Source organism: Opisthocomus hoazin, chromosome 9 (assembly GCF_030867145.1).
Source record: "Opisthocomus hoazin isolate bOpiHoa1 chromosome 9, bOpiHoa1.hap1, whole genome shotgun sequence".
NCBI classification, from domain to species: domain Eukaryota; kingdom Metazoa; phylum Chordata; class Aves; order Opisthocomiformes; family Opisthocomidae; genus Opisthocomus; species Opisthocomus hoazin.
The window spans coordinates 23,660,171-23,686,356 of NC_134422.1; the positions used below are offsets into that span (position 1 = coordinate 23,660,171).

The following is a 26,186-nucleotide window of genomic DNA, read 5'->3' on the forward strand; positions in this document are numbered from 1 at the left end:
GCCCTGATACTTCATGCTACTACATTTCACGTTACCTCCTAGGACACACTGAATGGGCAGAAATAAAAGAAATGCAAACAAAACTAATATAATTGAGATTTTACTGATGGTGGCATAAATCACAGGACTAGATATTGGTATTCCCCTCCACCTCCCTGCCTCCCAAAGCCAAACAAAAAGTAAGCAGGAAAATGAAGATACATTGCACTTTATACTGAAGGTCATTTGTGGAATATTTCTGGTCAAAGGTAAGAACAGTGTCTTAGGTGCAGATCTGCATCAACCAGAAGACAGCAGTGGTAGTACCTTCTGCAAGCAATTATCAAAGCATTTGGTAGTATTAAACAAAACTTTTTATCCAGCTATCCATTTGGAAACCAACCGGAGGAGATACAATTATTTGTTCAAATAGATCTTGGAATGTGTCAGGGACAAGAAATTTATGTTTTACATGGCAGTATGAATGAGGAAATTAGCTGTTTTAAATTTCTTTTTTTCTTCCCAGGCTAATTTGGATGAACAAACTGAGAACCTGAAAGGGGAATGTGATTTTGGTAAAAGTGAAACCAGCTGAACAAAAAAAGACTTGAACAGATTTATGGAAATGGTAAGCAGTGACTCACAGTCGATCAAAGTTTATAGAAAAGGAACCCCAAGAAACTTCATAATTACTTTTAAAGAAAATGTATTACACACGTATCAGCAGACGGATTCTGAGGAGGAAATACTGGCAATAAGGTAAGGGACCAACACAGCGGGATCAAAAACTGATAGAAGGGTTTCTAAATATGCTAATAGTTAAATGAAGCTAAAAGAAGCTACAGATCTAGTCATGAAAAAGGAAAAATAGTCATTTGCTTTATGAGCAATTACTTGAGCAATTATAATGAGCTAATAAATTAGGGGAGTAAGTAGTACCAGAGAAGCCAAGGAAGAAAGAAACAAACATGGGCCAGAATTACTGGGTTTGTCTCTATCTAACTTTAATTGTGAGATATGGCAAGTTTACATTTTTGCAGTCATAATTAGAAGGCAATTAAATAAAAAGAGAAAACGACAGTGCACCAACAACACTGTATCAATCCAACCCGAGTCCTTCCTCTGACTATTTAACTCACTTCTTGGTTAAGGTGGTAGTAACAGAAGTGATATGTCACCTTTTTCACAGCTTTGTGACAGTTACCTTCATGTCACTCTCAAAAACAAATTAAGAAGGTATGATGCAAGACCACTATGCACTGATTTGAACTCTTTACATTTGTTAACAGTCATCAATACATCACACATCTCCAGAAATTTCATGAACATCTGCTATCAGGTAGTATTTTGTTCTGTAATCTAGACTGGTAATTAAAATGGGAATGAGGAAGTGAAAAATACTAACCAAGCTTGTGTAAAATACTTAAAATATGAAGGCACTGCAAACACTTCGGAAGCAGAATTCGAAAGTACTTTAGTGATAGGTGAAATGTGCCTAAAAAATGAGTACTATACCTTCTTAACATTAGTTTATTAAGTACTACACTCGGTGAAGAACATTCAAAATGGGAGTACCTCTGGCTTGGCACCAGTATTGAAGAAATCAGTCTTGGAAGTTGAAGCCAGTAACTTAACAGAATTTGTAATAAAGGCAAATTTATTTTGCAGATGTATCAACTAAAGGGTAATATACGACATATGGAAGGTAATTAAGAGCTGCTATTTGATGCTCTGAAGGTTTTTCCTCAAGTGTTGCATCCTGGTTTAGACATTAATGGACAGACACAGAAAGTCTACAACGAAAGAAGGTAAAATTGATATAAATGTCTGGAAAAGTTGAACGAATTTGGCTTTGTTCATCTAGAAATAGTAGTCTTTGAACAATTTTTTTCTTAAAAACAGAGACCACATCAGATTCCCTGTGTCTATTCCAAGCCAAACTGTAAGTAGTCAGCCATCTGCAGACGGGTCAACTCCACTTAAATACTGGGAAAAACTGCCATCTCTGATCACATGTGCACTAGTGCAAAACCACAAAAGAGCCTGTACAAGTCCATTCTTTGGTGTTTTTAAGAACAATTCAATGTCCATGGTATAGATAGGTTCAGGATAAACAATCCTATCTCCAAGCAAAATAACAGACTAACAAGGATTTTCCTGAAAGCCTCTTCCAACCCAGTACTTTTTCAATTAAATCACATGGGCATTATACAAGTCAGATACTGTGAGATAAATCAGTATTTCAAAGATGGTAGATCTGGACGACTGCTCTTAGAACTTACTTTGGCTCCAACACTGCAACTTCCCGTACTCCCAGTGCTGCCACTTACTACTCCTGTAAATCTTGCCTCTAACAATTCTTGTCTTCTTGGGTCCAGGCTATGAAGCTCATCCATCGCTCCTGAAAAAGACAAATAAATTCATTATATTCCCTAATATTTGCAGTGGAATATTTTACAAACAATCCAAATGTACTACTGGCCTATGCAAAGAAAGGATTTATACCCTCAACTTGACAATGATTCACCATCTGTTATCTAACAACGAATGCATTCAAAGAATTCCACAAATCTGGGGGAAAGTTCAGTGTGTCAGAATAGCCTTGCCAATGTTGGTGAAAACTAGAACCTCTTAGAGGCGTGTAAGAGACACGGAGTCTGCAGCATGTGATATGCCAACCAGGCAATTACTTTTAGATTAGAAACAAGCTCACAGGAGCAACATACTCTCCAGCATAAAACCTCCCAATTCTGCACTCCCCTTGTTTTCCATATTATTTAAATTGTTTAGGCTATAAACATACCAATGTCCAAGACAAACAAGTAAGAATCATAGGAAAAAAGAGGACAGAAGGTAGAGCACTGTCCCCAAGACATGCTAGGGACTGCAGGGTAGTACTGAGACTCGGTGGGCAGAAAAGCAAGGAGCGGGATGAGCCCTGTGCAAGGAGTCGAGAGAAACCGAGCCCCTCGCACAGGCGGTGCTCCGACAGAGCTCTGCTGAGCAGGGTAAAGCTGTGCTGCTGGCGTCGGCACGGAAAGCAAGGTGGAAGGAAATGGAGGAACAAAAGGAGTTTCTGATGAGCTCAGCCTACATGAGTAGGCTTGCAATACGATGTGCAGCTTTCTAATCTGTATTTAAACCACTTACGGCTGTTTAATGAGTCTGAAAGATGATCTAGACAAATAGTCTTCCGTATTTACACAAACTGCATTCTTTGTTTTTATCTTTTCAACTACTTGAACATTCAGTTTATCTGTAATTGGAAACATTTCAGTTGCTTAGTTTTCAATAAAATATTTAATGCCAAACTCTTTATGCACTGCATATCCCTCAAGTACCACATAAAGTGATACAGCCTCAGTTTTTCAACTAAGACACAACATCACAAGTTTGTGCTTTTCAGTTCCACAGGACAATACGGCAGTTCAGTAAGCACTGCAAGTAATAAGTATGTAGATTCAAACGGTGCTATGAAAAATAGCTTCTGGAATTCCCTTTCCACGCAAACTACAGTTTGCAAAGTTTAAGTGCCCCTAAGAAGTTCTACCCACCACCTAAGCATCCTGACAACCAAGGAATCAGCATAGCTTTCCTCACCATGAATAATACACAAGACACTTTCTTCTATGACTCTCGGGTACCTCACAAGTCTTTCAACATTCAAGAATTACACAGATCTTTCTGTACCACATGTTTTGGCCACTGCTGGTCATGCAGTTAGCCCTCCTGGTAGGGAAATCACTGGCTCTGCTATTAGGCTAATTCAAGTTGCCCCCATTCCTGCGGGAAAGCAGATGATGACAAGCACGGTGTCAGTACTCCTTTACTGTGGAGCCTGGTACCCAGACCTCTTCTGATGGAAGAAAACCAGACCAAGAGAAAAACGGTTGGGAAGGAGACATTCTGGAGGTGTGTTGCTGGCAGAGCCTTCTGAAAAACCAAACCGCAAGTGGCAGGCTGAGGATACCGCATTTTGTTTCTGGAGGTGGGAGAGTTCACCCAAACGCTGCCACAAACAGAGCAGGAGGTCTCTTTTCCAGCAAGGCAGGGGAACTACCCAGTTTGAAACTGCAGCTGGCTTATTATCAGCAGTTGTAACGTCGCTTCTGAACTTGCCTAGTAAAAATTCCTCCAGTTTTTACATATTTTAAGCTCTCTGAGGTACAGACTGTTTTACTCTGTGTATATGCAGTGCAGAACGATCAGCAATTCTCTTCAAACTCTTGCTTCCTAAAATGTGGTTGTGTACTGCTTCCAAGAGTTAAAAAAATACATTATATACTTCTCATATGCATAAAAAAATATTTCTTACATTTGCACATTGTGCAATAAAGCTTTTTGTTTTTTTTAAAAAAAGCAGATGTGTACAGCATAGTAGTATGTATGTATGTAATCTATACCTTATTGGGAAAGTATTGCTCTGAAAAAGCATGAGAAACTAATCACAACAGATCTGTCATGCAAGTTTAAATGGTTATTGTTTTGCTTCATAACAGTAAAAGTGTTTTAGTGTATGTCACTCGAACAACCAATTCTAGTTTACCAAAGTAACCCATTTAATGAAGCAGAACTGGCAATATTTTGATTTACTAGCCTATTTGACATTCACTGCCCACAACAGTTCAGAGCTTACTTAAAATTACTGACATAATTCTAGCAATTACAAACCATGCGTATATTACAGAAACAGATACTACCATACCCTGTACTGTTTATTAAATGAAACATGGGAAAGCAGTCATCATTGTGGATAGCTAAGGCTCATTCAAGGTGCTGCAGGTTAAAATTGCTACTGCTGGTCTCATGTACTGTATCTAGATACTAATGCACTAAATAGATCAGCACTCCTGGGTTACCTTGCCAGTCAGAATGGTAATTTAGCAGGTAGAGAGGTAGTCCACAGCAGAGATGAAACAGAATCCTTCATTTTTTTTTCTGCTCAGATTTTAGAGCCTACACACGCTAATGAATGCATTGTGTTCTCTTCATTATTTCTGCTGGAGTGGTTTTTTGTTATGTTTGGGGTTTTTATTTTGGTTTGATTTTTGTTATTGTTGTTAAATATCCAGAATCCAAAAGCAACACACACTCTGCCTTCCTTGAGATCTGAAGGACAAAACAGAAAAGCTGGATTCAAACCTTCTTTCAACGCAGAGCAAATCCTAGGAAGATCTATGAAACTGCCTTCCTGATTCATACTGTAATTTAAAATACACCATTCACTGCTAGACATGCAGCTGTTTTTTCAAGAACACACAGTTCTGTACAATCCTTCAATTCTCAGCACAAGTTACCTACCTCTAAAGGTACCATAAGCTTTAAGGCACTTCGTGTAAAGGACAAAAAAATAAATTTTTTTAAACACCAGACTCTACAAATTCTTCTGCTCACAGAACACCTTGCTGCCCACAAGATCGACATAACTTGCAGTTTTGAAAATACACCCAGACTTCTTACTTGAACTAACTTAATTCCTACCCCTGAAAGCCAACTCAGTAACTCAAAGGACATGCAACCACATCACACAAGTACTTACAGCATATTTACAACACTAAATAAAAGTTTGGCATTGCTACCACTCGCGGCCATTCAGACTTCTACTATTATCCAAAGAGAACACCTCAAAGATTACCCAAAACTCACAGAAGAGCCCTAAAAACCTACTTTATTTCTTGTAACTGCTACAGATTTTGGAATGCTTCTTCCCACTATTTTTTTAAAAAGCTACCAACCCTACCTAGAAGTTGTATGTTTTGGGAGAGGTGGTATCTGACATGCTAATTTATCTTTCAGAATGACATACAGCCTCTCCTCTAAAAACTAATATAAAATATACAGATTTCTTTTACCGAAAAGGACACTTATTGCAAGAACTCTTGAGAAGAACTGCAAACTCCTCTGAGAATGTTATGCAACAGGTTGTGTCAAGAGTCAAAGTTATAAACTCAGGCAATCTACAAGCTTTTTCATGGCATTCAGTAGAATCAACTATATCATATTCCACCTTAGGAAAACAGACATGTAAGGAATCAGAGGACTGTCCATGGTAGTTTGAATTTTTTAGAACTGGTGATCAGAAAACAATAAAGTGCAATTAAACCTGTACCCCAAAGCCCCACACCTCCAAATATACAAATACTTGCAAAAGATCCAGTTATTTAACCTAATACTTTCTCATACCTCAGTAAAATTCACATTTTAGAAGAAAAAGTTTAGCGGAGTTGCAATTGCAAGTCTTCACCTCCTAAAACGCGATATTCTGGGATACACACGTACTACGATCTCTATCTCGAATACTGTTAGACTACTAAGCTATGCTGCAGACCCAAACACAAAGGCTTGACAGATCAGACATGTTTTTCTTTTCCACTAAATATAGAATCAAGCTCCAAGACTCAATCTTTATCTTCGACTCTCTTATTACCCTGAATGAGCTCTTGTTACCTGGCAATCAATTACAGCTTCGAGATGAAGAAAGATCAACAGCTTCACACATTGTCAGCTTTCTACAATGAAGATAAAGTTCATTATGCAGAAGCCAGATTCTTGTTACAACAACCCCCCAGATTAGATTGAGGTCCCCTTCTCCTGAATTCAAGGCCAGCACAAACCACCTTTCACTTAAGTGACAGGCATACTGGTTTGGTCTAGTTTCTTTAACAGAATTATATGCACATAGCTTTTAATGCCAAAGCAAAATACTTCAACACGGAGACCTATCTGTTGAAGAGAAGACAGTTCAACAATAGCCCAAACGTAAATCGAATTTCCTGATGTGCTCCTAGTAGCCACTCAGATTTTATGGTAACACACATGGTGCAAGAATTATGCTCAACATATTTTTAGGAACACTTCATATTAAAATTTATATTACCACCACATAGTCTTTTCACTGACAGTAGCATCCTTTAGATCAGTAAATCTAAATAATATCCAGCTAAAAGAGCAAGTGGTGGGAAAAGAAAGGGGGTGGGAAAAAAGGTACACGTTTCAAATGGCAAGAAAAGCAGTCTGGAAAGCAAATCCCCCCCCTCCCCCCTTTTTTCCTTAAATTAAAATTCCTTTAAAGGTATCAAAAAATCTTTGAAGTTATGAACAGCAGACTTTAAGCATGGCCGCCATTCCAAGTACAGAAACCACTGTTTAACAGCACTGCAATGCAATCCCTAAAGTCCTTAAGTAACTGTTTATTTCAATTTGGAATATCCTAAATATGCATTTATCCCATTATGTTGATGCTCTAATAATTTAACTTCATAACAACTGAGTATGACAGCTCATTGTTCTAGAATACACATGTACCAACAGATAAAAGGAAAGCTTTAAAATATCAAATGCAAAACAGACTGCAGAAAACTACTAAAAATATAGATTATAAATTCCTTAAGCAGTCTCATTAAAAAAAAGCCCACACAAGTACTTTTTTCTTCTTCCACCAACATGAAGCTGCGTCTTGTCTCTGCATCCACACCTATTTCCTTCTAAGCAAGCTACTCTCTTGTCTCATTTGAGGAAGAAGGATAAAAAAAAAAAAACCACCACCAAAACCAAATAACCAAACCATGCATTCAATTTCATTCTTCCCTTTTATCTTTCTGAAACTCTGGACTTTCCTTATTGCAGAACCAATCAGAAATGACTTTTTCATTCTCCAGGAAAGTAAGATAATGAAGCTAACATTTCTACCTTCAAGAAAACAAACCATTTGGTAACAAACTATTTCGTACTTAGGTAAATGCTTGCAAGTCATTGTCACGTTGGTCAAGTTCCCCTCCTATGAAAACTTTCTATTTATTACAGCTTATACTTTATATATGCTTCAGTACCTTATAAAGCCAATGGGGAATAAAGCAACCCACAGAAAGTTGTCAGTGAGGAACATACAGAGCTCTAAAATACAAGTCAAATCAAGTGAAAAAGCACAGCAAACCAAAACACAGTAAGACATCAAACTGTATGGAGTGAATGCAAATTTGGTCTGTGAGACTGAGAAATGAATCAAAAAAATTACCCCAAATTGACCTGTGTTACTAAACTATGTCTTGAACAGTTTTCTTCCACAGCATGTTTCAGAGAGTTACAGAAAACAGAATTGGAAACAGCCTTGAAAACTAGTAATGTGCTAAGAAAACACGTTGAGATGTCAGTATGATGGCATAAAGCCAAGCAGCAGTAATGTGAGAAGAGTTCAATTTCAAGATAACAGCAAAAACACAGCCCACCCTTAGCAGAAGGCTTTGAAGTGCATCACCATCCAATGGTCGCAGTCATTCAGTACTGGGGCCTCAGAAGTCAAGGTCCCACCACTCAACCTAAGGCAGCAGTCAACAGGGCAGACGGCAACATACAGTCTCTGAGACTTAAAGTAAAACACACAAAAAATATCTCCAAACTATATTTACCTCCTAACAATAGCTACATAACCAAAGCCTAGAGGACACCATTTACAAAGGCCCCAGGGTTCCAGCTCTTCCAAAATACTTGACAGAAGAACAACGAACAGCTACAGATGAGAAAGTTTAACTCGGAACTTTAGAAATGCTTAAAATCACCAGCTTTCCAATGAAGAGGGTTCACTACTTTTACAGAGGACTATGTAGTTACTATAGCCCCCAAGCAACATGTAACATGAAAGAGTTTGGGGTACTACATTCGAGTTGAAAACCTTCACTGTAGCTGAAGTGAAGCAGCAGCTGTAGATGCAATAGAAAAGGGGAAAACTACACCCTGATGTTCAAGTGAAACTAGCTTTTTGAAAAGATCTTAAACGCTAAGAAATTCCGAATGAGAGACAGACATGTCTAAGCCCAGGGCCAGGAAAGAACAGAATCCAGTTAATTAATCAAGAGTCATTTTAAATGCACAGCGAAAATGCAACATTTCTCAGCACCTGAGCTGGTAACACTGAAGCACCCAACACAGAGAAAGAAGTATAAAAATAGTGTTTCTCACTGAAGTTATCTTCTCTATTTAGGCACTTCTGTTTCCTAACAAACACACCCTCTACCCCTGCTAAAGGTGCAAGGTAAACTTAAAACGTTTTTCGTAATAATCTATGGAGAGTTTTTATTCTACAAACTGATCCTGTTAAAATGAGAAAGACTGTGTCCAAAAGAATGGGATGCAGGCAAGTGAAAGGTGACTACTGCTTATGGGAGGCTGGGGGGTGAAAAAAATAAAGAGGGAAAAAGCTGGATAGTTAGCAGGCAGACAGATCAGGTTTCAGTCTGCATAAAACCTGTGGGAGGGAAATAATATAACTGGCAAATTTTGACCTAAAAAAGGACAACTATGGTAAATCTAACAAATCATACAAAAAAAACCCTTTTCCTATAAACATGAAAACACAGCAGTTTTTGACAAATATCATAAAATTTATGTCTGCTGATTACAGTTGTATGATGACGCAAACTTGTTAAAATACAAAGTAGAGAAAGTAAGTTTTTTCTGATGGGGAGAAAACCCCCCCCCCCGAACACAACAAACTCTGACCGATTTCTCATGAACTAAAGAGCTGACGAGGAAGTGTATTTTGGATAGGTTGTTGGGTTACCTGGACTCTACCACGCAACACTCATTCTTCTGGTGCAGAAACAATCAGAAGAAAAATATTCCTTGTGTCCCTTCTCTCCCCAAGATGCAGTCTATTTCTTTTCGGAAGTCTTTTCTGAAGGTCTTTTAAAATGACCATAGCTCACTTTTTAAAAATGCTGTTTGAACATTGTTTATTTCGCTTTTCCCAACAGTTCAGCAGTCCAGAAATTTGATCTAAAACAAAGAAAACTTTGGCTGCTGGATAGATAAGACATTTTCTGCAAATCATTCTACAACAGAAATCAATTCTTTAACACTAAATGAATTGTAATGATCTTTAGACTTCATCTCTATGCTGCCAATTTTTGAATTTCAATTGTCTGGCCAACAACCTGGAAAGGAAAAGTCAATTACAGAGATACATGTTCCTGAGGGAACCTGTGCTAACACCTTAAAGAAAGACTTACGATTAAACCACTTGGGTCAACTCCAGATCAGCTAGGAGACATTTGTGGGTAACAATTTAAGAATGTTTAACTCTCCTCGCCTTTCAGCTGGGCACCCTATTCTAAGAATCCCTTGGCCATTATACGTATCATCAGATGGCTGCAGGCAGCAGAGACAGAGATGAACTTGCAAGTCGCCTACCAACGCCTTTATTTGGCCACAAACCAACAACATAAACTCATGCGTGTGGGCATATGCCACAAGGACGGCAACTGCGCAAGGCTCATTCGCACTCAGGGAGTGACTCACACAACAGAGAGGTGCAGCACACTACCTAAGAAAGATAAGGACTAATACAGACAACAGAAAGACTTGAACTCAACGAAAAAACCCTGAGCACCTTTAAAAATTACATATCAAACCTGAAAAATTGTACTTGCATGTCTATGACAGCTTTCAAGACTGAAGTCTGTCTAACAAATAATGGTGCTGATGAGTCTGAAAGCTACTGAAGTTTTTTTGCAATATTCACTGAAACAGTGGCATGCTGCATCTCATTCCATTTCCATTCATTATTCAGAAAACAAGTCAACACTTAGTTTTATTTGTCATTTGAATCTTATAACAGGTCATGTTTTAAAAAGACTTTGTTTTTATGCTAACTTTTCCTGAAGGAATTCTTCACTAATCCAATTCTTCTCATCTTGCCCTGGAAACTATCACGACATTATTAATGCAGTGGTGTTTTTCCATATTAATTATAGGAATTGGCAAGTATAGAATAATTAATAAAGAGAAGATAAGATATAGTACAGAACATTCAACGTGGCATCTATCCATCAATTTCCCAAACTTCTAATATAACTCCATGTGCACCACGTACAGGAAGCATTAGCATAGCAAATACTGCTATGAGCAACAGAACCACGACAAGGTCCTTCCTGAGTCTGTTGAATAATGTTTAGTGTGATGAATGAAGGAAAAAAAGACAACTGAAAGAACATGCAGTATATTACTTGTATCTTGAAAGCTGTTTATCTTGGAATTGCCACCCCTTAACAGCAGTAAGGAGGCTACATTTTGAAGATTGGTATCACTGTATTTCCTTCTCTCCTCTGCACACCTTAACTAGACAAAAACTGTATTCAAAAGATCAGTTCATGGGCATAGTAACAGAAACACCTGCTGTGCCCAAACAGCAGAGCAGTGCACTTGGAAGAAGAATTCTCCACATCCAAAATACCTCCCGAAGTCCAGTAACCCCTTCCAGGCTCTTAAAAACAATACTGACTTATGTAAGATCAGAGCATACCTCCTACATTGAAATCCCAAACCACAAGATCTTTCCTCATCACGAGAGCCCTCCTGTATCAATCAAACAGAAAAGTCTCTACAAAAAATTCTCCACAGTCAAGTAGCATCAATGAATAATACCCCTTCTGGAAATGTCCTACTTAGGAAGACTTACTCTGAACTCATACAACTAAGTGTTTAAATAATACAAAATTTGCTAAATGTAGATTTCCCGAGTCGTTGGCTACAATACTATATGCAGAACAAGCCTGACAAAGAAGTCAACACTCTGAACATATACAAACTAGATGGGTGATATCCTTAACATGTTCGTTACACAGAATGGTGTCCATTCCTTTGAAACTTGTCGCTATGTAATCCCAAGTGTCATATTTTCCTGCTTTTTTAAAAACCTGAATTACTCACTTGCAATTGTGCTCCAGATTATTCTGAACTGCCAAGAGCCATCAAAGAGCAGGTTGTCATTTGGCAGAAGGATTCTGGCGCTTTTGAACACCGCCAACTTTTACCATTTAATAGCAAACTGGCAGACTCAAGAGTGTTTCAAAGAAACAAGTAGGTTTGTTAACATAGTTTTCACTGACCCATTTTGCACTCTTCACAGCTAAAGACACTGATATCCGAGAGCAGGTTTATAGACTAGTTGACTCTCACTCTCTAAAGTACTGCTCTAAGCATTTAGTCCTTTAGAACAAATGTGTAGATACTGAAAAACAAATGCATCTTCAGTAACACCCTTTTAGTGACAGCATTCGATGTGAACATCTGCTACAGTGACAGAATAACCAGAGATACAAAGCACTCATTTAAAGTGCTTTTAATAAAGTTTTGTTCAAGACAACTGTTAGTTTTGGCAGCAGCAGCTGCGTAGCCAACTAATACCTCCTCCTGATCATAGAATCACAGGTTGGAAAAGACCTCTAAGATCTTCAAGTCCAACCACCCACCCAACACCACCATGTCAACTAAACCATATCCCGAAGTGCCACATCTACACGTTTTTTGAACACCTCCAGGGATGGTGACTCCACCACCTCCCTGGTCAGCCTGTTCCAGTGCCTGACCACTCAGTAAAGAAATTTTTCCTAACATCCAATCTAAACCTTCCCTGACACAACTTGAGACCATTGCCTCTCATCCTATCGCTACTTCCTTGGGAGAAGAGACCAACACCCACCTCACTACAACCTCCTTTCAGGTAGTTGTAGAGAACAATAAGGTCTCCACTCAGCCTCCTCTTCTCCAGACTAAACAGCCCCAGCTCCCTCAGCAGCTGCTCATAAGACTTGCTCTCTAGCCCCTTCATCAGCCTCGTTGCCCTTCTTTGGACACATTCCAGCAACTCAATGTCCTTCTTGTAGTGAGGGGCTCAAAACTGAACACAGTACTCGAGGTGCCGTCTCACCAGTGCCGAGTACAGGGGACGATCACCTCCCTACTCCTGCTGGCCACACTATTCCTGATACAAGCCAAGATGCTGCTGGCCTTCCGGGTCACCTGGGCACACTGCCGGCTCATGTTCAGCCAGCTGTCAACCAACACCCCCAGGTCCTTTTCTGTTGGGCAGCTTTCCAGCCACACCTCCCCAAGCCTGTAGCAGTGATTGGGGTTGTTGTGATCAAAGTGCAGGACCCAGCACTTGGCCTTGTTGAAACTCATACAGTTGGCCTTGGCCCATTGATCCAGCCTGTTCAGATCCCTCTGCAGAGCCTTCCTACCCTTGAGGAGATCGACACTCCCACCCAACTTGGTGTCATCTGTAAACTTACTGAGCGAGCACTCAATCCCCTCATTCAGATCATTGATGAAGATGTTAAACAAGACTGGCCCAAAACTGAGCCCTGGGGAACACAACTCGTGACCAGCTGCCACCTGGATTTAACTCCATTCACCACCACTCTCTACGCTCGGCCATTCAGCCAGTTCTTTATCCAGCAGAGAGTACACCCATCCAAACCACAGGTAGCTAGTTTCTCCAGGAAGACGCTGTGGGGAACAGTGTCAAAGGCCTTACTAAAGTCCAAGTAGACAACATCCACGGCCTTTCCCTCATCCACTAGGCAGATCACCTGGTCACAGAAGGAGATCAGGTCGGTCAAGCAGGACCTGCCTTTCATGAACTCATGCTGGCTGGACATGAATCCCTGATTGTCCTTCACATACCCAGTGAGCGCACTCAAGATGAACTGCTCCATAACCTTGCCTGGCACCGAGGTCAGGCGACAGGCCTGTAGTTCCCGGGATCCTCCTTCCAGCCCTTCTGGTAGACGGGTGTTACACTGGTGGTCCTCCAGTCATCTGGGACCTCCCCTGTTAGCCAGGACTGCTGATAGATGATGGGGAGTGGCTTGGCCAGCTCCTCTGCCAGTTCCCTCAGCACTCTTGGGTGGATCCCATCCGGCCCCATAGACTTGTAAGCGTCCACTTAGCACAGCAGGTCGTTAACTGCTTCCTCCTGGACTATGGGAGGTTTGTTCCACTCTCCTTCCCTGTCTTCCAGGACTGGGTGCTGACTACCCTGGGGATAACCAGTCTGACTGTTAAAGACTGAGGCGAAGAAGCCATTAAGTACCTCAGCCTTTTCTGCATCCTTGTTGGCAATATTCCCCCTCACATCCAATAGGGGATGGAGACTCAGCCCTCTTTTTGTTGTTGATGTATTTGTAATAAAATTTTTGTTGTCCCTTACAACAGTGGCCAGCCTGAGTTCTAGCTGGACTTTTGCCTTTCTAATTTCCTCTCTGCGTGACCTAACGAGACGCCTGTACTCCTCTTGAGTTGCCTGCCCTTTCTTCCATACATGGTAGACCCTCCTTGTTTTCTGAGTCCCAGCAAGAGCTCCCCATTCAGCCAGGCCAGTCATCTTCCCTGCCAGTTCGTCTTGCAGCACATGGGGACAGCCTGCTACTGTGCCTTTAAGACTTCCTCCTTGAAGAATGTCCAGCCTTCCTGGACTTTCCCCCAGGGGACCCTCTCAACCAGCGTCCTAAACAGGCCAAAGTCTGCCCTCCGAAAGTCCATGGTGGTGGTTTTCCTGGCCCCCCTCTTAACTTCACCTCGAACTGAGAACTCTGTCATTTCATGGTTGCTAAGCCCAAGACGGCCTCCAACCACCATATCTCCCACCAGTCCTACTGTTAGTAAACAGCAGCTCTAGCGAGGCACCTCCCCTGGTAAGCTCACTTACCAGCTGCGTCAGGAAGTTATTATCCACACACTCCAGGAACCTCCTAGACTCTTTTCCTCTCTGCTGTGTTGTATTTCCAGCAGATGTCCGGTAAGTTAAAGACCCCCACGAGAACAAGGGCTAGTGATTGTGAGACTTCTGCCAGCCTCTTGCAGAAAACTTCATCCGCCTCTTCATCCTGGCTGGGTGGTCTATAACAGATCCCCAGCAGGATGTCTGCTTTGTTGGCTTTCCTCCTCATCTTTACCCATAAGTATTCAACCTTGTAATCACAATCGTCAAGCTCTAGACAATCGAAGCAGTTCCTAATATACAGTGCCGCCCCAATGGCTCTCTTTCCTCGCCTATCCCTTCTGAAGAGCTTATAGCCGTCCACTGCAGCACTCCAGTCATGAGAGTCATCCCACCACGTTTCTGTGATGGTGAACAAGTCATAGGTGTCCTGCTGCACAATGGCTTCCAGCTCTTCCTGTTTATTGCCCATGATACGTGCACACTAGATGCACTTCAGCTGGGCTATCGATCTCACCCCCAACACTGGCATGCCACGCCTGGGCTCATCTCTAGTGAGCCTGGTTATATCCCCTTCCCCCTTTGAACCTAGTTTAAAGACCTCTCGATGAGCCCCGCCAACTCATGGACGAGAATCTTTTTTCCCCTTTGACACCACTGGACTCCATCCGTCACCAGCAGGCCCGGTGCCGTGTAAACCTCCCCATGACCAAAGAAACCCAAATTCCACCAACGGCACCAGTCTCTGAGCCACCTGTTAATCAATCAGGTGAGTTCTCCTGTCCCTTTCGGTGTTCTTCCCTGCCACTGATGGGATTGAGGAAAACACCACCTGTGTTCCTGATCCTTCAACCAGTCGCCCCAGTGCCCTGAAGTCCCTTTTGATGGCTTGGGACTTCTCTCTGCGATCTCATCACTGCCAACCTCCATTACCAACAGCGGGTAACAATCAGAGGGCCACACCAGACCAGGGAGGTTCCTAGCAACCCAGGCCCCAGGGAGGCAGAAGACTTCCCCGTGGGATGGGTCCGGTCGGCGTATCGGGCCCTCTGTTCCCCTCAGAAGGGAATCGCCTATGGCAATTACCCTCCTGATGTTTCTTGTCATCTCTGACCACTATAGTCTGTTCCTGCATAGACGTGATACTAATCTCTCTAAAGTATTCTGAAAAGCCTTAAACAAGCACATCCAGGTTCCATGCAGCTTTTTCCCGGAAAGGGAAGCTCTATTACACAGCTGTAAGGTCAAAAGCAGTACTTTTCTTTCTTCAGAGTTAAGAACAATGTTCTGGTTAACGAAAAACCAACATTAAATGCATTGCTTTATGATTGCATGCTGCCAAGTTAGATAAAAGAGTAGAAGAAAATATGACGGCACCCCTTCGGGTTACTTCAGTCGACTGGAGCTCCTCAGTAAGCAAAAGTAAGGAAGTCCTTGGCTTGTGTCCCATAGGGCAGTATCAGTGTTGGTGTATTACACTGTACTACTACTACTACAATCGATAAACAAATACACAATACACTGACAAGAAGTTTATGCTTACAATGCCCCTCTACGGTAAGAAAAGCCCATTTCTGTTTTACAGAAAGCACCGAATGTCTTGGCCAAAGTTACGCAAGACATCTGTGGCAGGAACACTAAAAGACTGCCTTCCTAGGTAGCAAACATCTGCCTTGAACACAACATTATGACAAGACAGATGAAAACTAACACAGCCTGGGCTGCACAGATGCAGGTGACATGCTGCCTGCCTATCTCTACCAGCTCCCTTTTCATCTCTGTGTAGAGGAATCTGCAGCAATTATTGTTGTTTTCAGGCAGCTCTGTAAAAGGTATCCAAACAGAGAAGCAGAATTTTCCCATTTCAGCTTTACTTGCTGCAGAACCAGCCGCTCCCTATCCCCTTGGGGAAGAGGCAGTGAGAAGGGAGAAGCACGCTGCAAGTTTATGGGTCACTTGTTGGTGATGCAGACTAACAGGTCACAAGATAACACCAGTTTCATGATACTCTCAAAAAGTGCATCACACTCTGAACAAAAGCTCACTACTTTCCATCCCTCTGTTTCTACACTGAAAGCAGTAACAGCCTGGAGCAGTCCTGGAGAAGAAACATCTAGCTAGAGAAATACCAGAAAGTACAGCAAATTTCATTTGCTGCATTCAGTTATAAGGAAACAAACCGGGAGCTCTAAACACCCGAGTCCACGAAATGGCTGTTCTGTAAGAATTTAAAATGGCACGGGCCTCTTGCACGTATCAAAAATAAACAGTAGTTTCTGCTATCTAAGGAAGGAGTGAAAAGGAAGCTGAAAGCAGCAGTCACCTACGGAGCAGGAAGCGAGCGAGCAATGCCCCTTCCCATAGCGTTTTTGGTTCTCACCCTCACTCCTCGGAGAACGTTGTCCTGGGTTTGGCCAGGACAGGGTTAATTTTCACCGGACTCCAGGAAGGGGCACAGCTGGCGGGTGGGGGCTGACCCCACCTGGCCAAACAGAGCCCGGTATTCCATACCTTGTGACGTCACGCTGCGTTCCGGTGGGGGGGACGGCGCGGCGGGAACGCTCTCGCGGCTCGGGAGCGTGCGGCGCCGGTGCGGTCCGAGAGAGCGGGTCTGGTTTTGTTGTGTTTTCTCCTTATCTGTATCGTCGTTGTTCCTGTTTCCCTCTGTTTGCTGTTCTGTTAAACTGCCCTTATCCCGACCCACCAGTTTCTGCCTCTTTCTTTTCATTCTCCTCCGCACGCCGGCGGGGGGAGGGGCGGCCGCGTGGTGCTTTTGTTGCCGGCGGCAGCCGAAACCAAAACATTAAATTTGCCCCCAGGCGTGGGGCAGGGATAACGGCAGGGCCCAGCAGCGGGTGTTAAAACTGCTTTCTTACATTTTGTTAAATTTTGTTAAATTTTGTTATACGCATTTTTCTGTGTTAAAATAGTCGCCGGTAAAAATGTTTCTTTCATCAGATGGTTGTGGTTTTTGAATCCGTACTTGCTGTACTTGTTCCCTGTGGTGCTGTTCATCATCGCGAGGAAAAGGATCAGGATTATGATTTTACTGTACGATATCGACTTATGACATGATAACGTCAATGTGCATGAAATTAGGCTTGTATTTGCATGCGGCACTGCGGTCATTTCCATACCTCGGACCCTATGTCTTGGAATTTGTTAATAATCGAACCCAGCCTGCGGGGAAAACCGGAAGGGATACCTTCCCCCACTCTTTCGACCCCCCTCTCTCCTTCAGGGTGGTCCTAAGGGCTTTTGAGAATCTCGAGTACCCGTGGGATGCTCAGGCCAGCACTCTCCTTTTGTTCTGCCTCCTGAATGGGTTTCAGCTTTTGTTTTAAGCAAGTCGTTAAGAACATCGTGCAGAGACCTGCCCCGGGGCTGGATAGCTGTGAGTGGCTGGGTGTGTGGGACAGCATGGGCAGGTGTCTAGAGCAGTGGGCACCCCCGGTGTGTTTTAAACTCACCCCTGAACAAATACAGAATCCGGACAATCTGGTAAAATATCTGAAAAAAGTGTGCTGCCACCCTGGGAACTCCAGAGAGACACAAATCACAGCAATGTGCTGGGGTCTGGCCCACGCCTACCGAGCCCTGTTCAACACTGTTCAGTGCCTTAAAGGGGAAAGGGGGGGAAGCGAAGCAGCAGGCACTGCGACTGGCACTGCCCCCCCAGCCGGCCCTGCAGCCCCTCCAGCCCAGCAGGCAGTCCCAGCCCCCCCGACTGGCACCGCCGCTGCCACAGCTGCAGGGTCTGCCTCGGTTTCCCTGGCAGGCACAGCAGCTGCTCCAGCCCCAGCTCCAGCCGCAGGCAGCGTGGCTGAGCCCAATGACCAACCTGTGCCAGTAGCAGTAGCCCCTGTAAAACTAAAGAAAGACACAAAGAGAGCAGATCGCTCCGGGAGGGATGATGATGAGCCAGGGTCATCACGGGAGATAGACACAGAGATCATCACCCGGTCCCGGTCCCTGTCCCTGGGCGAGCTGCGAGACATGCGGAAAGATTTCAGCCGCCACCCAGGCGAGCACATTGCCACCTGGCTGCTGCGGTGCTGGGATAACGGGGCCAGCAGCTTGGAATTAGAGGGCAAGGAAGCCAAGCAGCTGGGATCCCTGGCCAGGGATGGGGGCATTGACAAGGCTATTGGGAAAAAGGAACAAATCCTCAGCCTCTGGAGGAGACTTCTGTCAGGCGTGAGGGAGAGGTACCCCTTCAGTGACGATTTTGTATGCTATCCTGGCAAGTGGACCAATATGGAAAGGGGTATTCAGTACTTGAGGGAATTAGCTGTGCGGGAGCTGGTTTACTGTGACACAGACGATGAGCAGGTACCCACAGACCCAGATAAACTCCAGTGCTCACAATCCATGTGGAGGAAGTTTGTGCGGAGCGCACCATCCTCATATGCCAACTCACTGGCAATAGTAGACTGGAAAGGTAAAGAGGCACCAACAGTGGATGAGGTGGCTGTCAGACTCCGGCAATATGAGGAAAGTCTCTCTTCCTCCCTTGTCTCAGCTGTGGAGAAACTTGTCAAGCGACTAGACAGGAATATGTCCTACTCCCCACCTGTACGGGCCAGTGTCTCAGCTATTAGGGGCAAGCGTTTCTCTGCTCAGCAGAGGGAATACAGAGGCTATACACCCCGGGGCACCCTGTGGTTTTACCTGCGTGACCACGGAGAGGACATGAGGAAGTGGGATGGAAAACCCACCTCAAGTCTAGAGGCACGAGTGCATGAGTTGCGAGGTAAAACAATCACCAAAGGGGATTCTCTTAGGAAAAATGCTGCTCCAGTTTCCAGCAGCCAGCTCTCCAGACCATGTAGACAGTTTGACCTTGATTCCGATCCTCTGGAGGGGACCTCCAAGTCTTTTTTACAGCAGGTGAGCAGCAAATTCTCTGACGAGGATTAGAGGGGCCCTGCCTCCAGCCAGGTGGAGGAAAGGGACAACTGTGTTTATTGGACGGTGTGGATTCGGTGGCCTGGCACATCAGATCCACAAGAGTATAAAGCTCTAGTGGACACTGGTGCACAGTGTACTTTAATGCCATCAGAGTTCAAAGGGTCAGAGTCCATTTGTATTTCTGGAGTGACGGGGGGGGTCCCAAGAGCTGAGTGTACTGGAGGCTGAAGTGAGCCTCACTGGGCAGGACTGGCAGAAGCACCCCATTGTAACTGGCCCAGAGGCTCCGTGCATCCTTGGGATAGACTATCTTAGGAGAGGGTATTTCAAGGACCCAAAGGGGTATCGGTGGGCTTTTGGCATAGCTGCTGTGGAGATGGAAGAAATTAAACAGCTGTCCATTTTGCCTGGTCTCTCGGAGGATCCTTCCGTTGTGGGGTTGCTGAGGGTTGAAGAACAACAGGTGCCAATCGCGACCACAACGGTGCAGCAGCGACAGTATCGTACCAACCGAGACTCCCTTCTCCCCATTCATCAGCTGATCCGCCAGCTGGAGAGTCAAGGAGTGATCACCAAAACTCGCTCACCTTTTAATAGTCCCATATGGCCTGTGAGAAAATCTACTGGAGAGTGGAGACTGAGAATAGACTACCGTGGCCTGAATGAAGTCACACCACCGCTGAGTGCTGCTGTGCCAGACATGCTAGAACTTCAATATCAGCTGGAGTCAAAGGCAGCCAAGTGGTACGCTACAATTGACATCGCTAATGCATTCTTCTCCATCCCTTTGGCAGCAGAGTGCAGGCCACAGTTTGCTTTCACCTGGAGGGGCGTCCAGTACACCTGGAATCAACTGCCCCAGGGGTGGAAACACAGTCCCACCATTTGCCATGGACTAATCCAGACTGCACTGGAAAAGGCTGAAGCCCCAGAACATCTGCAGTACATTGATGACATCATTGTATGGGGTGACACCGCGGAGGAAGTTTTTGAGAAAGGGGAGAAAATAGTTCAGATCCTTCTGAAAGCCGGTTTCGCCATTAAGCGAAGTAAAGTCAAGGGACCTGTGCAAGAGATCCAGTTTTTGGGAATAAAATGGCAGGATGGGCGCCGTCAAATCCCAATGGATGGCATCAACAAAATAGCAGCTATGTCTCCACCAACCAGCAAAAAGGAAGCACAGGCCTTCCTGGGTGTTGTGGGTTTTTGGAGGATGCACATCCCAAATTACAGCCAGATTGTAAGTCCTCTGTACCACGTGACCCAGAAGAAGAATGATTTTGAATGGGGCCCTGAGCAACGACAGGCATTTGAACAGATTAAACGGGCGATAGTTCATGCCATAGCCCTTGGTCCAAGTCCGGTCAGGGCAAGATGTTAAAAACGTGCTCTACACCGCAGCCGGGGAGAATGGCCCAACCTGGAGTCTCTGGCAGAAAGCACCAGGGGAAACTCGAGGTCGACCCCTGGGGTTTTGGAGCCGGGGATACAAAGGATCCGAGGCCCGCTATACTCCCACTGAAAAAGAGATTCTGGCAGCATATGAAGGCGTTCGAGCTGCTTCAGAAGTGGTCGGCACTGAAGCACAGCTCCTCCTAGCACCACGATTGCCGGTCCTGGGCTGGATGTTCAAAGAGAGGGTCCCCTCTACGCATCATGCCACCGATGCTACGTGGAGTAAGTGGGTCGCGCTGATCACCCAGCGCGCCCGAATGGGAAACCCCCGTCGCCCAGGAATTCTGGAGGTAGTCATGGACTGGCCAGAAGGCAAAGATTTTGGAGCATCGCCAGAGGAGGAGGTGACATGTGCTGAAGAGGCCCCACTGTATAACCAGCTGCCACAAGATGAGAAACAGTATGCCTTGTTCACGGATGGGTCCTGCCGCATTGTGGGGAAGCAGTGGAGGTGGAAGGCTGCTGTACGGACCCCTACACGACAAGTCGCGGAAACTGCTGAGGGAGAAGGTGAGTCCAGCCAGTTTGCAGAGGTGAAAGCCATCCAGCTGGCTTTAGACATTGCCAGTCGAGAGAAGTGGCCAGTGCTCTATCTTTACACCGACTCTTGGATGGTGGCCAATGCCTTGTGGGGGTGGCTGCAGCAATGGAAGAAGAACAACTGGCAGCGCAGAGGCAAACCTATCTGGGCTGCCCCATTGTGGCAAGATATTGCTGCCCGGCTAGAGCAGTTGGTTGTAAAACTCCGTCACGTGGACGCCCACGTCCCTAAGAGTCGGGCCACTGAGGAACATCAAAACAACCACCAGGTAGATCAGGCTGCTAAGATTGAAGTGGCTCAGGTGGATCTGGACTGGCAACATAAGGGTGAACTCTTTATAGCTCGGTGGGCCCATGACACCTCGGGCCACCAAGGAAGAGACGCGACATACCAATGGGCTCGTGACCAAGGGGTGGACTTGACCATGGACACCATCGCACAGGTTATCCATGAATGTGACACATGCGCTGCAATCAAGCAAGCCAAGCGGGTAAAGCCTCAGTGGTATGGAGGACGATGGCTAAAACATAAATATGGGGAGGCTTGGCAGATTGACTACATCACACTGCCACAAACCCGCCAAGGCAAGCGCTATGCGCTCACAATGGTGGAGGCCACCACCGGATGGCTGGAAACCTACCCTGTGCCCCATGCCACCGCCCGGAATACCATCCTGGGCCTGGAAAAACAAGTCCTGTGGCGACATGGCACTCCCGAAAGAACTGAGTCGGACAATGGGACTCATTTTCGCAACAGCCTCATAGACACCTGGGCCAAAGAACACGGTATTGAGTGGGTGTATCACATCCCCTACCATGCACCAGCCTCTGGAAAGATCGAACGTTACAATGGGCTGCTAAAAACCACTTTGAGGGCAATGGGGGGTGGGACTTTCAAAAATTGGGATACTCATTTAGCAAAGGCCACCTGGTTGTTTAACACCAGAGGGTCCACTAACCGGGCTGGTCCTGCCCAGTCAAAACCTCAGCGCCCTGTAGAAGGAGATAAAGTCCCTGTAGTGCACATGCGGAACATGTTAGGGAAGACAGTTTGGGTTAGTCCTGCCTCGGGCAAAGGCAAGCCCGTCCGTGGGATTGCTTTTGCTCAAGGACCTGGGTGTACCTGGTGGGTAATGCAGAAGGATGGGGAAGTCCGATGTGTACCTCATGGGGATTTGATTTTAGGGGAGAATAGTCCATAAATAAGTTGTATAAAGTTAATTGTTAAATAACCCTGTCACTGTCTGTTATCACTGTTACAATTGTTATATTTTGTACCAGTAGTAGCATAGTAAGAATCATCCAGATTAAAGAAGGATGGACTTTTTTGATGAACCTTAGCAGAGCACAGCGATGATGGAACTGGACCTGGTTTTAAACAACTGGCATCCAGCAACTTCATCAGGATCAACATCTCCTGCAGACTGTGGGCACGGGCCGCACCAGATACATCAGGCGTGAGCTCCGGATGCAGCAAGTGACCGCCCATCACCACACATCACCTCCCCTGCCGCGGAAGACCATTACGACAGATGGAGCTTGAAGTCATGGATTAAATGAACTCAACGGACACTTTAGAGTGATGATCCACAAACTAAGGGAATGATATCTGGAGACAGGAGAAGTGGTGGTGATCAACTGGACAATGGGGGACCTGGGCATGACGTAGATGGTATGGAATAAGGGGTGGATAATGTCCTGGGTTTGGCCAGGACAGGGTTAATTTTCACCGGACTCCAGGAAGGGGCACAGCTGGCGGGTGGGGGCTGACCCCACCTGGCCAAACAGAGCCCGGTATTCCATACCTTGTGACGTCACGCTGCGTTCCGGTGGGGGGGGCGGCGCGGCGGGAACGCTCTCGCGGCTCGGGAGCGTGCGGCGCCGGTGCAGTCCGAGAGAGCGGGTCTGGTTTTGTTGTGTTTTCTCCTTATCTGTATCGTTGTTGTTCCTGTTTCCCTCTGTTTGCTGTTCTGTTAAACTGCCCTTATCCCGACCCACCGGTTTCTGCCTCTTTCTTTTCATTCTCCTCCGCACGCCGGCGGGGGGAGGGGCGGCCGCGTGGTGCTTTTGTTGCCGGCAGCAGCCGAAACCAAAACATACGTAAACCATGAAGTAACAAACACAAATTGTGCACCTTTTCCTCAAATAAATTCGTCAGGTAACCCCAAACAACTTCATAGAATAAATATGTCTTATTTTTCTGAGTTTCACCAGTCATTTGTTATTCGAAAGCTGTATTTGTGTCAACAGGAGTGTGTGTTTCAGCTGTTAATTCCCTGAACTTCCTAATCTCCTTACTTCTGTGGCTCCCCCCACCATTTCTGCCCTCATGATCCTCACCCCCTTCCCAGCACGGGCAGCCCACTGACCCTCGCAGCTGAGGCCAGCGCTCTGCTCCCTGGAGCACACAGGGCATAACAAACTGCTGGTCACAGAACATAACTCTTAACCTATACCCTTCTTGCCCTTACATGCTACAAATAGATATTAAACAAAAAATCCTAAGTCTTTCTAAATACATTAATCTATTTCACTCACAGCATTGTGATCAACTGTAACTTCAACCCCCACATACTTATATAAGAGGCCACAGTTTAACATCAAACACGCAAAAAAACTTATTACACGTCTAAGATTAAACTGGGACAGTAAATTCACCTCTAAGTGTAACCACAAGACTCATGAACTATTTTGGCTTTTGAACTACACCATTTTAAGAAGGTATTAACCTCAAATAACACTGTCGGTTTCCTCCTTTCCAAACACCTGTATGGCGCACACAGCATAGAAAATACTAAAAATCGAAACAAAACCCCCTTACGTTAAGAGCTTTAGACTGCAGAATCACAAGCTTCGTGAGAAACCACCACGCCACCAGGCAGCTCATGCAACGGGGACCCTGCCCCCCATGCTGAGTGGGGCCGCGCTTTCTGCGAGCTGGCTCACGATTTTTCTCTTGTCGGCACCATGTCGAGAGGCTAGCTAGAGGGTGCTCAAAGCATCAGGCAACTACACACTGTTCCTTAGGTTTCTGTGGGTTTTCTTTTTTTTTTTTTTTTTTTTTTTTAATTCACAACTCAACCAGAAGTCTCCAAACTGACAAGACAATCCAAGCTTCACTGAATAGGGGAAGAAACGCATTTCCTCCAAGTCCCTTGAAGAGAGGAGCCTCTCAGAATTCGGCTCTAAACAGATATATTACGCACACAGAAAACTGACGTGTTTATGACTACATCCACCTTTTCTTTAGACCTTGCAGCATTGCTCCCACTCTAGAGATAGGGGAAAAATGAGACGTATGAAATCACACATGGATCAGTGAAAAATCAAATTTAAGGCTAAGGGGAAAAAATACTTTAAACTTTGCACTCATTCTTCTTACAGCACAGCTACAAGGCCTGTTGATACCAACAGTATACATTAAATTCAGTTACAACTTTGTGTACTGAACATTTTTAAAAATTCAGCACCCACCCAGTTCACAAAGAAACATCCTATGCAATCATCTGTCAAAAAATCAGTTTTCGTGTTGCTCAGCACTATCACTAAAGAAATCTGCCATTACAGCCGTTTCTCCTATCCAGCGCTCATCGCCCGATTTTAAACCAGTTTTCTTTTCTGCTACACTATCACCTTCATTCAAGTTTTAGAAGAAAAAAAGAAGGGATTCTCATTCTTTTCAACACAGTCCCTTCCCAAGAACTGCCCATCTTGCACGCTGAGCACAGAACAGACTTCATGAAACAAAGTCTGTGATCATGTGAATAAAATTTTGTAACATACAGTTAAAGCCCAGAGGGCAACTAGAAATCAGGAAAGGGCAGAGTTGTAAGTCTTTGATATTGCAAATTAAAAAAAAATAAAAATTCAGGTATATATTTAAAATGTATTTCAAGACATCACAAATAATTATGTCATTAACATCATCCACCACATAGAAGAACCTGAACACTCAGCTGCATAGTACTCACTGCCCTACAAAACTAACCACATTTCTTCTTATTCAAAGGATAAGGATGCTACACTGGCTTCTGTGGACCACTGCAGCCATAATTTAAGCAAAACCAAGTGTGATCCAAGTTCTCTTCTCCAACTGACAGGAGATAAAGTAGGACTTCTCCTTATAATAGCTCACACCAGAGGCAGGGAAGGACCATGAAATTCCTTGGATGGCTGAAGCAGAACTCTTCCTACAGCCAACTTGGCAGAGACAGCACAGCCGGTGCTACCACCAGGCAGCAGCACACCTTACCAATGATTGACAAATGGCGATGTGTTTCAGCTAGTGTACATTTAACATCACTGCTTCCACACTCCTGACTTTATGGGTAACTAAGCACCAAGCCAACCACATGGTAGGTTTTTTTAAAACTGGAGAAATCTATCAATAAATCTATGATGGACTTAGAGAGGATCCAGAACCAAGTCAGGCTTACCTCCCCAAAAAGCAGACAGTCCAACTGAGACCAGCGCCTGCACAGTCAGACAAGGCTACAGCCCTGGCGAGTCTCCATATGTACAGGGGTCCCTGACATGCGCCACGCTCCCTCCCCCTGCCCGCTGCCGTGGCGGGCCACCTCAGTGACAGACAACCGCAATTTAAGAACTAGTAAAAGCAACTGAATAAAAACACATCAGGAAGGAGAAAGTTTCACCAACAGCAGTTCCCAGGCAAAAAATAACAGTCGTGGGGGAGGCCACCCTCTGCGCCCTGCCCGCACCCAGCGGGAGCCGGCAGCGGCGGTGGCAGCGCCAATGCACATGATGCACACCCGGAGGTGGCGGCCGCGGCTGCTGCAGACAC

General features: G+C 44.7%; 1 protein-coding gene across 4 annotated transcripts in view; it reads right to left on the reverse strand.

Annotated features, from left to right (window-relative positions):
• TLK1 (tousled like kinase 1) overlaps nucleotides 1–26,186 on the reverse strand; it is an 80,483-nt gene that overhangs the window by 42,260 nt on the left and 12,037 nt on the right. For all 4 annotated transcript variants that reach the window (XM_075430999.1, XM_075431001.1, XM_075431000.1 and 1 more), the window contains exon 2: nucleotides 2,262–2,380. In XM_075430999.1, coding sequence (XP_075287114.1) covers nucleotides 2,262–2,375 — 114 coding nt within the window. In that variant the 5' untranslated portion in view covers nucleotides 2,376–2,380. The remainder of the gene's footprint in view (nucleotides 1–2,261; nucleotides 2,381–26,186) is intronic.